General features: G+C 35.0%; 3 protein-coding genes across 3 annotated transcripts; 1 reads left to right on the top strand and 2 right to left on the bottom strand.

Moving 5' to 3' along the window:
- Window positions 1–339: 339 nt before the first annotated feature.
- Window positions 340–1,987, bottom strand: LOC108452072 (oxygen-evolving enhancer protein 3, chloroplastic). The gene is made up of 3 exons (XM_017749810.2): window positions 1,589–1,987; window positions 652–947; window positions 340–562 (listed from the first exon to the last, which is right to left on the bottom strand). Exons 1-3 carry the CDS (start codon window positions 1,887–1,889, stop codon window positions 464–466), a joined length of 696 nt encoding a protein of 231 aa, XP_017605299.1. The 5' UTR covers window positions 1,890–1,987; the 3' UTR covers window positions 340–463.
- Window positions 1,988–3,010: 1,023 nt separating this feature from the next.
- LOC108453676 (kinesin-like protein KIN-14C) lies at window positions 3,011–8,102 on the top strand. Its single transcript, XM_017751928.2, has 17 exons — window positions 3,011–3,305; window positions 3,410–3,652; window positions 3,742–3,886; window positions 3,958–4,067; window positions 4,163–4,282; window positions 4,386–4,589; window positions 4,977–5,186; window positions 5,262–5,336; window positions 5,447–5,593; window positions 5,682–5,820; window positions 5,903–6,012; window positions 6,309–6,470; window positions 6,551–6,771; window positions 7,071–7,152; window positions 7,235–7,339; window positions 7,422–7,526; window positions 7,609–8,102. The coding sequence occupies exons 1-17, from the start codon at window positions 3,261–3,263 to the stop codon at window positions 7,792–7,794; spliced, it is 2,409 nt and encodes an 802-aa protein (XP_017607417.1). The 5' UTR covers window positions 3,011–3,260; the 3' UTR covers window positions 7,795–8,102.
- Window positions 8,103–10,733, bottom strand: LOC108453677 (sulfite exporter TauE/SafE family protein 5-like). The gene is made up of 4 exons (XM_017751929.2): window positions 9,790–10,733; window positions 8,835–8,969; window positions 8,625–8,747; window positions 8,103–8,544 (listed from the first exon to the last, which is right to left on the bottom strand). Exons 1-4 carry the CDS (start codon window positions 10,708–10,710, stop codon window positions 8,236–8,238), a joined length of 1,488 nt encoding a protein of 495 aa, XP_017607418.2. The 5' UTR covers window positions 10,711–10,733; the 3' UTR covers window positions 8,103–8,235.
- Window positions 10,734–11,311: the final 578 nt, after the last annotated feature.

Raw genomic sequence — 11,311 nt, 5'->3', positions numbered from 1 at the left:
TCAATTTTAAACTCTTAACTATTTCAAAATTTACAATTTCAATCATGACCCAAATAGTAACTCTTAAATCTGTTAGGTATAATTCTGTTATTAATATTGTACTAGGCATAAGTTATGAATTTTGTTTTATTCTCCAATTTGATCATTTTTAATTACTATACTTTTCAAATTTTGAGATTTCAATTCCGACTCCAATATTTTCAGTGAAAATAGCAAATTGACAAGATATTATATATGTGATAATATGTTTATTAAATGAACTTTGGTCAAGTTGAAATTTTAAAATTTATTAAAAATTAAAAATGATCAAATTAAAATACAAAAAATTAAATCCGCACCTTATTAATATCACAATTTGACATTTCAATTTCGACCATAGATAAAGGTTCTCTTTGGATAGCATAAAAATGAAAGTTTCTCTACAAACGATCAACAATGCTTACATTAAAATACAACAATTCCCTTAGCCAAGCTTGGCAATAACTTCATTCAAAGCTGATGCAGTCTCGGCATAGTACTTTTCTGCTTCAGGGGTGCTCTTGATCTTGGCTGCATGGTCAAGCTACACGGAAAAAAAAAATTCATATCAGTATGGTAAGTTATAATATTTCGTTAAATAATATAAATTAATCTGTATACTTCAAAACTTACTCCATCAATGGTATTGAAGAGCTTTTTAGTGAGTTCATCGAGAGATTTCTTTTCATCTTTGGGCTTGGAAGAAATAACAGTTTTAAGGTCAAAGCGGAGGTACTCAGCCTTGAGACGAAGGTCATTCATGACATAGGGCCATGCTTTTTTGTCGATCAAGGTCTTGACACCAAGGATGTCTTTGGCTGATTCCTTTGCCCTCTGAGCCGCTTGTGCCGGAGTCAATGGTTGGAGGAAAAACCGATCTTTGTACGCCAGATCAAGGTCTCTTGGCTCATCGGAATTCAAAGTTCCGGCTGCCAAGAACATGGTTTGGCTATCAAATTATTGAACCATATCACATGCTGATGATTGGGTTAATTGTACCAAATGTATTTTTCAGGTAAAAGTAAATGGAGGCCTCCATATTAAAAATCGAATTGCATTTTATTTTTTTTATTTAAAAAATGAGTAAATTAGTCTTTCTACGCTCAAACAGTAAATTGGTTCTTTTGTTAAAAATTCAATCCATTTTGTGTTAAAAATTAGTTTTTGTACATGTGGCACATCAAGTGTCCCTATTTGATTATTCTATTATTCACGCTAATTTTTAATAGTATAAATCAATAAAATTTTAATAAAAATTTAATTTACTCTTTAATCTAATATATATGATTTAACTTATCCATTTTTAGTAAAAGATGCAAAATGTTATCTAACTCTTAGTATAAGAGTATCCATAATATAGTTACTCTTTTTCACTACTATCCATATTTTAAATCCATTTCAAACTTCAAAACATTTTAATTATATCTTCAAAGTATTATGAAGATATCAATCAGACAAATCATGTCTGAATAGCCAATTTAAGCTAATAGCATTAGCTTAGGAGTTAAATACTAGCTGTAATCGAAGCAAGTAAAGTGATGATTTGAAAGGATAATTGAAGAAGACTTACGCAATCCACCGGAGGGTGGTGGAGGCGGGCCAACCTTGATGCTTCGTGCATCAGCAAGCACAGCTTGAACAAAGGAGCCAGTAGCCAAACCAGCAGCAACAAGACCCAGCACAGCTCTGCGTCCAGTTTCAGGCTCGGCAGGGACCTGTTGAGCTCTAACGGTAAAACCAGGTCTAGCCACAGCCACCCTGTTGGTGCTAGCAACGTTCAACCGGGTTTGGCCGCTGAGTTGGAGACTACCTTCCAACACAGCTTGTGAAGAGCCACGTAAACCAGTCATCGATGCCATTGCTTGTGCCATTGCAACCCAAATGTCTTTCAAAAATGAGGTAAGTATCGAAATGTGGGATTATATTTTTTTTTAATGTTTGGTCCAATTATTTTGTTCGTTGTTTATGTGATGTAGATTGGTTTGGGGCACACACATGCCTTATCTGCCATTTTCGGATAAGTTGGATATGGCTTTAAACCAATTGTTATGAGCCATGTGGTGGACGATGATTTTGGGCATTGGACATGTTGGATTGGGTTTCGAATGACCTGGTTTATGTTTCGACACGTGGACTTTACAAAGATTTCGACTATCGACTTCAATGAATGTTCACTAATGTTGTGAACCATTCTTCCTCTCACTAATGTAGAGCAATGATAGTTATTGGTAGATAAAACCAATTGATACAATTTTGTATTTTAATTTACAAAAATTTATAATTCAATCATGATTATCTAGCTTCTTTTGAATTATCAATTATCTTAAAGAGATGGAATCTTGAAAAATAATGTTACTTCATTTGAGTTTTTCGATGTTTAAAACATCGGTAATGAGATAGGTTTGTAATATAATCAACAGTAAGTCACCGAGGCTTTTTCGCATCACATTACTTTGCTTGCCTATGAGACTTCCCGCTCTGAATTGCTTCAAGGGAAAATTGCTCCCCATTTCAGCATTAGAATTTTTTACCTTTGGTCCTTGAATTGTTAAGGACTTTTGACTCTTAACTAAATTTTTCAGAAATTAAATCGATGGTCGAATTAATTAAGTCATTAGTTCAACTAATTTAGATGGTTCATCTGATTTAATTAAATAATTTTATTAAAAAATTAATAAAAAAATCAATCAACTAATTTAATGTTGGTTCAAACTGATTTGAAAAACCAATTCAATGAATTTATAGATCAATTGATCCAACTCTTTATTCGGGATTCAATCGGGTCCCGAAAATAGTGTTAGCTTCAAAATTGACGTAAGTTTTCTTTTCTTCTAAAGGCCCAATGTTTGAATCAGTGAAGTCCAATCAACATGGATCATTCACTAAACACGCAGATGGAGCGGGTTAAGATCAATAGATCCGACCCAAACGGGCCCAAAGAAACTTAGTTACCGTTATGTACTATTTGTCTATTTCTTATTACATAGAAAAGACCGCCAGATCTAATTTCAAATCAATTCAAAAATCAATCCCCTAAGGCTCCCCCCCAATTTCACAACGCTATCTTTCCCCCTTTTTTTCAAACCCTAACGTTCCAATTGGTTCCCCAATTTCAAATTTCTCCAGGAAAATCAAATCGATCTTCAATTTCAATCTTTTCTCCCACATCAACGGCTCAGATTCTAATATTTCTCTCTGATTCCTTCACCAATAGTAGCAACAGCTTTCACTGAGTTTCAACTATGGCTTCCCGTATTCAGAACCGACCTCCTCGCAGTCCTTCATCTGTAAATGAAATTTCTATTTTTTTTCGTTTTCTGATTCCTTTATTTAAATGTTTCGATTTGTTTGTTTTAATCATTAGCTACCTTTTTTTTTATTATTAATTTAGAGGAAGGAGCTTGGAGATGAAAATCCATTAGATAAACGGAGAAGGCTTGGAGCAATGGGGAGAGGAGCGGGATCCACAGGAACGGCGCGAACAAGGCAGCCGTTTGCCGTTGTTAACAACCGTCAAGATGTTAATACCGCTGCCGTTGCAAATGCCGAGGAATGTTCTAATCATGAATTCACTAAAGAAGAAGTGGAAGCGATATTGAATGAGAAGCCGAAAGCGAAAAAGTTCGATCTCAAGGTGAAATCAATGTTGTAATTTTTTACTTTTGTTGTTTATTTGTTGTTATCATTGTTTATATTGGTTGGTGATTATTTGGTTTACTGTAGGCTAAATATGAACACGCAGCTGAGCATAATAAAAAGCTTAAGCTTTGTGTGAAATGGTTTCAACAATGTGATGAGAATCATGTAATTGATGCTGAGAAGCTTAAGAGTTCATTGGAATCTGCTGAGAAAAGATGCATTGATACAGGTACTTGTACTGCTACCCTGGGTTATTTAGAATTACTGCTTGATTTAGTTAATTAACTTTTGATTCTACAGAGTTGGAGAAGAAAAACAAGGAGGAAGAATTGAATACTATTATTTCTGAATTAAGGGACAATAATGCATCTCTAGAGGAGAAGCTTTCCAAGGAAGTGTCTGAAAAGCTCGTAAGATTTTAATCTTTATAATCTGTCTTGGGTATTTGTTTTTCTTTAATTTTATTTATACGTTTATTTTTTATTTTATTTTATAAAAAAACTAGGATGCTATTGATCGCCATACAAGCGAAAATGAAGCTAGGGTTGCTGCTGAAAAGTCAGTTGCTTCACTGACAGAAGAGCTTGAAAGAGCTCAGCAGGATGTAGCAGCTGCTAATGAAAGGGTAATAAATAAATCTCTTTGCTTTTTTTCCTTTTTCTTTTGAAAATTGGTGCTATTATTATAATCTTGTTGCTTTTCAGGCTGAATTTGGTTGAATTTTGCAGGCTGCTTCGCTTGATAATACACACAAGCGATTACAAGAGTATATCCTGAGTCTTCAACAGTACAATTCCAAATTGATTACTGACCTTGAAACAGTTCGTGAGTCACTCAAACGAGTAGAAAAGGAGAAACTGACAATAGTGGAGAATCTTAGCACTTTGAGGGGCCACTGTAGCTCATTGCAAGAACAATTGACCTTGTCAAGAGTAAGTTTTTATATCAGCCTTTTTTTTTCTTTGTTAGCTTTTTAGGTTAGTTCTTTTGCTTTTCCCCTTTCCATATTCCATTTCAAGTGATTAATGGATTTTGAAGAACTCCGTTTGGTGTTGTTGGGCTTTTATCGTTCAATCTTATAGTTGAGATAGATTTTCCTGATGACTAATTCTGAACTGACATAAAAATTCTATAAGGGTCTTTCATGCAACTTTTCTGTTTTTCTTCTCAAGCAATGCAAACTAAGTTTCTTTGATAGGTGGTTTACCATAAACATGTGTGCAGTGATCACGCCTGTTTGCATTCTTTTGCACTGAGGTTTACGTATACGAGACAACAAATATCATGTTCAATATATTTTGGGATCATACTATTCTCAGGTTTCACAAGATGATGCTGTTAATCAAAAGGAAACTTTAGCAAATGAAGTCAAATGCTTACGAGGGGAACTACAACAAGTCAGGGATGATCGTGACCGACAAGTGTCACAAGTGCAGGCACTATCTGCTGAAGTTACGAAATACAAAGAAAGTACTGGAAAATCGTTAGCAGAGTTAGATAACTTAACAATGAAATCGAAGTCCTTGGAGGTTGGGTGATTTTGTTTATCATAAGTGATATAATGCTTCTTGGCAAGCTTTACTCATGCTAGGCGACTTTTGCAGGACACATGCTCTTCTCAGAGAGAGCAAATAAGAATACTGGAGCTTCAGCTTGCTGCTGCAAATGAGAAACTAAAGGTACAATCGCTTGAAATTAGACAGGAATACTTGTGTTTTATCTTGTTTTGCAAAAATATCATGAATGTAGTTCTTGATGTCGTAGCTTGTTCTTTTCTTCCTATCTTTAGATGACCGATTTATCAGCTTCAGAAACAAGGATGGAATATTTAGAACAAAAAAGAATCATGAAAGAACTACAAGATCGGCTGGCAGATATGGAACATAAATTGATTGATGGAGAGAACTTGAGGAAAAAGTTACATAATACTATTCTGGTACTACTGCCTTATCACCTTGTTTGCTACTTTAATTGCAGAAATGAATATAGTTTTGGAAATGAAGCTAAATGATCTTTAATTGCAGGAACTAAAAGGAAACATTCGAGTTTTTTGTCGGGTACGTCCTTTATTACCGGATGATGGTGCTGCAGCAGAAGATGCAATCGTCTCTTACCCTACATCAATGGAATCTCTTGGCCGTGGCGTTGACTTGATACAAAGTGGTATGAACATAGATGCTCTTTCTATGTTATTCAATTTCTGTTTAATATTGAAGGCCTTAACCATTTTATTTCTCTCCGGCAGGACAAAAGTATCCTTTCACATTTGATAAGGTTTTCAATCATGAGGCTTCACAGCAAGATGTTTTTGTGGAGATATCTCAGTTGGTACAGAGTGCCCTTGATGGATACAAGGTGATTTTTCTATTCAATTGTTTTTGCAAACTTGAGCAAAAATTTTACTAATCTAGAAATGTTGTTCATATGGTGGGTAAGAATTGTTTTGTTTCAAAATCGAGGAATATTACGTTTGGTGACTTCTTTTGGACATGGCATTTCTTTTTGAAGCTGAATTCTACATTGGCTGTGGTGTTAGCTAAGTTAAAAATCATTAGTACTAGTCTGCGATTGCTATATGATCTGCATTATTTGCCCTTTGCTACAAAGGAAATATGGATTCATAGATTGCTGGTGTTTATTTTGTTTGGCAGGTTTGTATATTTGCTTATGGACAGACAGGTTCAGGCAAGACTTACACCATGATGGGAAGGCCAGAAGCCTCAGAACAGAAAGGGTTGATACCGCGTTCTTTGGAGCAGATATTCCAAAGTAGTCAAGCGCTGCGAGCACAAGGATGGAAATACAAAATGCAGGTAATTTACTTTGATCTTGATTTCCACTTATTATATTGGTTAATCATGGTTTTAACCACACCCTTTCTAATATCTTTTAGGCTTCAATGTTGGAAATATACAATGAAACCATCCGCGATCTGTTATCAAATAATCGATCATCTGGCTCAGATCCAACACGTCCTGAAAATTCAGTTTCCGGAAAGCAATACACAATTAAACATGATGCAAACGGTAATACATATGTCAGTGACTTGACCATTGTTGATGTTAGCAGCATATCAGAGATTTCCTCACTTTTACGGCAGGCTGCTCAAAGCAGGTAAAATCGCTTAGAGTTTTGCATTAAACATACCTTTGAATATGTTTCAACAATGTTATATTAGAGTTAAATTGTGCCAGAAATTGTTTCAACAATTCATACAAATGATTTAACCTTATTAACTATCAAATGTTTATGAATGATATAGTTCTCTAGTGTGGGTGCCAATATAAAAAAACTAAAAGCAAGAACAAAAAGTTGTCTCTGATATTATGCAATTCCTCATTAGTTTTGGTCTCAATGACCATGCAATAGAACAGTTTTTATGTTTAAGGGGATCACACTTTTCTGCTTTGCAGGTCTGTGGGAAGGACGCAAATGAATGAGCAATCATCAAGAAGTCACATGGTCTTCACATTAAGAATATCGGGAATAAATGAGGTAAATATCCTTTCTTTGAGTATGCTGGTAAGCAGCCGTCCTTTCTCTGTGATACTGACATTTCTTTTCTTTGTTCTTTTAGAGCACTGAGCAACAAGTACAGGGAGTCTTGAATCTTATTGATCTTGCTGGAAGTGAGCGACTGTCAAGAAGTGGTGCTACTGGAGATAGGTTGAAGGAGACTCAGGTGTGTAACATACCTCAGGATTTGTCTGTTCCAAAAATTGTTCTTTCAAGTGCATTATGTTAACCTCGTTCCATGAAATCAGGCAATTAACAAAAGCTTGTCGTGTTTGAGTGATGTCATTTTCGCCTTGGCGAAGAAGGAGGATCATGTGCCGTTTAGGAATTCCAAGTTGACATATCTTCTCCAGGTAATGTGCTCTTGCGGAGCTGTTTCATGTAGTAGAATGATATCGTTTTCGTTGAATCACCGGATTTCCTTTGAAATTACAGCCTTGTCTTGGTGGAGACTCGAAAACTCTTATGTTTGTAAACGTGTCACCTGATCCTTCATCCGTGGGAGAATCACTTTGCTCCCTCCGCTTTGCTGCTAGAGTGAATGCCTGTGAAATTGGAGTTCCCCGTCGTCAAATGACCTTGCGGCCCACTGATTCTCGATTGAGCTGTGGCGGAAGTTAATGATTTATCAGATTCTTTTATAACATTAAGTAACTATCATGATTTGTAATGATATGCCTTTGGTTTGTATCATCATTTCTAGAGGTTCTGCTTTAACCTCCCTACTGCTAATCTGTATTCCTAGATTTCATTTCTAGAGGTTCTGCTTTAACCTCCCTACTGCTAATCTGTATTCCTAGATTTCAAATGTGTTTCTGATTGGTCGATTTCATGGACCGGAACAAAACTCCGATTTTATTGGCTTGTCATTATTGTATGATAAAAAAAATTCATCATTTGATGAATACAGAAACAAAGGATTATTGAAATTTCATGTAAATGGGAAATGAAGTTCAAAATAACTTATATTTAAGTGGGACAATGCAGTTTCTTTACATACAAGGAATTGGACTCTTTCATTTCAAAGCGTAAATATAAATATACAAGCTCATATATTTGAATTCAACAAGGCATTTTGAATCCCATATAACTCCCCGACATATAATCTTGCCAAACATCGAGAACTCCGAAGCTAGTCATCAATACAGCACTCAAGGCCATCACTATACCGATTGAGAACACGATCAGCGATGCTCTCCCGGACTCTTTTATGGCTTTCTGCACCACCACTAATCCAAGAACCGATGCTACGAAACAAATGAACGAGAATACAAGGGCAGCACCGGTTTGCTCTATGCCCAATAATAAGTATTGGAACGCAGACATTGTGGATGAAAAGAAAACCATGAGGGAACAAGTAGCTGCTGTTACCTGCATCAAATGACAAAAGTCATACATACATATGTATGTACGTAAATCGTTCAATAAGGAGGAAGTAAAGGTATTTTTACCTCAGGGGTTACCCCAACTTGAAGAAGAAGTGGGCTTATAAGCATACCACCACCAATTCCAAAAACGCCACCCAAAGCTCCAGCCATTAAAGCCATTAATGGGAAAATAAGCTTGCTAACCCCCTTCACAAGTAAAAGAGAAAAAAAAGGCTTTCAATAATTTTTCCTCTATTTATATGGTATTTTTGTACAAATAATTTGGAAAAGCACCTGTTTATTTGGACCAAGGCATGCAATGGGCTGTTTGCTAAAAAGGATCCAAGAAGTAAAACATATGGCAAGTGGAACTTGAAACAATGAGAGAGTCCAATACCCTACTCCACATGGCTTCATTGGTATAATACCCTGCATCATGTTTCTCAAAATGGTCATAAAATAATTGAAACATGCCATGGAATGACACATGGATTCAAGATCATCATCTGTAAAAGTATCATGAAAGTCATGTATTAGAGTCAAATTTTATTTTGCCTCTTTTATTTAAAAAATAAATAAATTAATTTCTGTACATTAAATCAAAGACTAAACAAAATAATCAGACAATTACACGTGGTGTGCAACGTGTATCTCATGCTAACGTATATGGACTAATTTTTAAGAATAAAAATAGATAAAATTTTTAAAAAGGCTAATTTATTCTTTGATATAACATACAACAATAAATTTCTAATATAAAACCTAAACCCTATTAAAAACAAACTTGTCTTTGGTGCAATATTTGACATTAACATTAACACAATCTCATAGCTAGTGTCTGTCACAATCTAAGAGTTGGACCATTTATCATAGATCCTCATTTTCACTGGCTTTGAGTAAAGTCCACAGTAAGGTAGCTTTCACTTCACTCTCCATTTTCTTCAATTGTGGGTTTGGTGAAAAGAAAGAGACATTACCGGTTGTTAAACCTTGTCTATTATCCATTTTCATTGCTTTCAACTTGTTTAAAATAGTATCCTCTATATTCATTTTATAGTATAATCCGAAAATCCTTTCGGGTTTAAATTCGAACCCTTCCCTTAAAAAATACAATATTACAACTCGAAATTAAGTAGATAGAACACATTTGACAACATTTATCACGACAAACAATTGTAATAATGAAAAATGAAACAAGTAAAGCATGCAAAAAGTTGAAAAGAAAGATGAAAATGAAGACAAGGGGTACCTGCCCATAGCTATTGCCACGAATGAGATATATGATAAAGAAGGAAAACCAGACCATAACTAACACCATAAGTTTCTTCAATGGAAACCCTGAATTTTCTTTCCCTTCTACACCCATCAATGGTTCTCTTAAGTTCTCAATCTCTCCATTTTTAGTCACCTCATTTCCCACTTTTTCACACCCATTTCTACTTTCATTATGTTTAGCTGTTTCTGTTTTCCAATACCCAACACCATTACTACAAGTCTTAAAGGTAGACCAAACAAGGAAAACAGCAAACAAGATAGTGATTAACCATTCAGGGAAGACATGGTTACAAACAACCCCAACACTTACACCTAATAACATGCAAGGCTCTGACAAAAGTGCTATGTCGTAATCAACCAAACCCTTTTTCATACGTCCTGATTTGTCGGTTTTGGTACGCAAATTGTACATAACATTTGCAATTGACCCACCGGTGACCATAAAAGCTGAGAAAGATGAAGCAATTTTAAGGTCTAAACCAGCAACGATTGTGAGAATGGGAATAAACAAACCTCCACCGCCAATACCACCGGCACTTGATATAGAGGAAGCTATGAAACAGCATATTGCTGCTAGTATTGTAGGGGTTGATAGTTTCAGTTGGTGGCCTTGGAATTTGACAAGGCGAGTTTTCCATTGGAGAGTTTTGTTGATGAAGGTGTGGATTGTGTGATCATTGAAAATGGGTTGTTGTTGGTGGTGGTGGGCGTGGTATTGGGTGGTGGGGGTGATGAAGAAGAAGATAAAAATGGGAAGGGCAAGAGAAACATATCTTAGCAGATTCTGAATATTCATTTTGGGGGTCTCGTGAAGAGAAATTTGTCCTGAAAAAAAGACCCTTACGAAATTGTTATTATATACCACGTTGCAGGTTTTAGTGTCACCATCCGACATTAGTATATTTTTCCTTTATTATGCATTCCAACCAAAAAAAAAAAAACTACACTATTAGTAGTTAAATTACTGATAAATTTTTATTTTGGTCATTTAATTAAAAAAGTTATAATTTAGTTATTAAATTATTTGAAAGTTTTTATTTAAGTTATTTAAAAGTTTTTATTTAAGTTGTTGGTTGTTAACGTTTTTTTTAAAGTTCTACCAGCGAGTTTCAAACGGCAATCGATGATTAGTACTGTGGATTAGTACCAATCGACAAGTAGAAAAACATACCTTAGATCTAAGTTGGTCTAACAGTCAATGTAAGAGATTAGAGGAAAAATTGATTGAATTTCGGTTCGCAAATTTGCGACGTTCAAAGTTGTTTCATAAAAAATAATTGAGTTGTAGAAGAAAAGAGAAAAAATAGCTTTTGATTGGTGCAGACATTATGAAAAAAAAACCATATAACTTGCTTTTAAGTTTTTAATAACTCAATGACTTAAATGACAATTTTCGAATAGTTTAGTGATCAAATTGTAACTTTTTTTAATTAAGTAACCAAAACAAAAACTTACCAATAATTTAGTGACTAATGGTATAGTTTATCTAAAAATTA

Source organism: Gossypium arboreum, chromosome 10 (genome assembly GCF_025698485.1).
Source record: "Gossypium arboreum isolate Shixiya-1 chromosome 10, ASM2569848v2, whole genome shotgun sequence".
Classification (NCBI taxonomy): Eukaryota; Viridiplantae; Streptophyta; class Magnoliopsida; order Malvales; family Malvaceae; genus Gossypium; species Gossypium arboreum.
The sequence above is the reverse complement of the archived record's forward strand: the minus strand, read 5'-3'. Positions and strand labels throughout refer to the sequence as shown.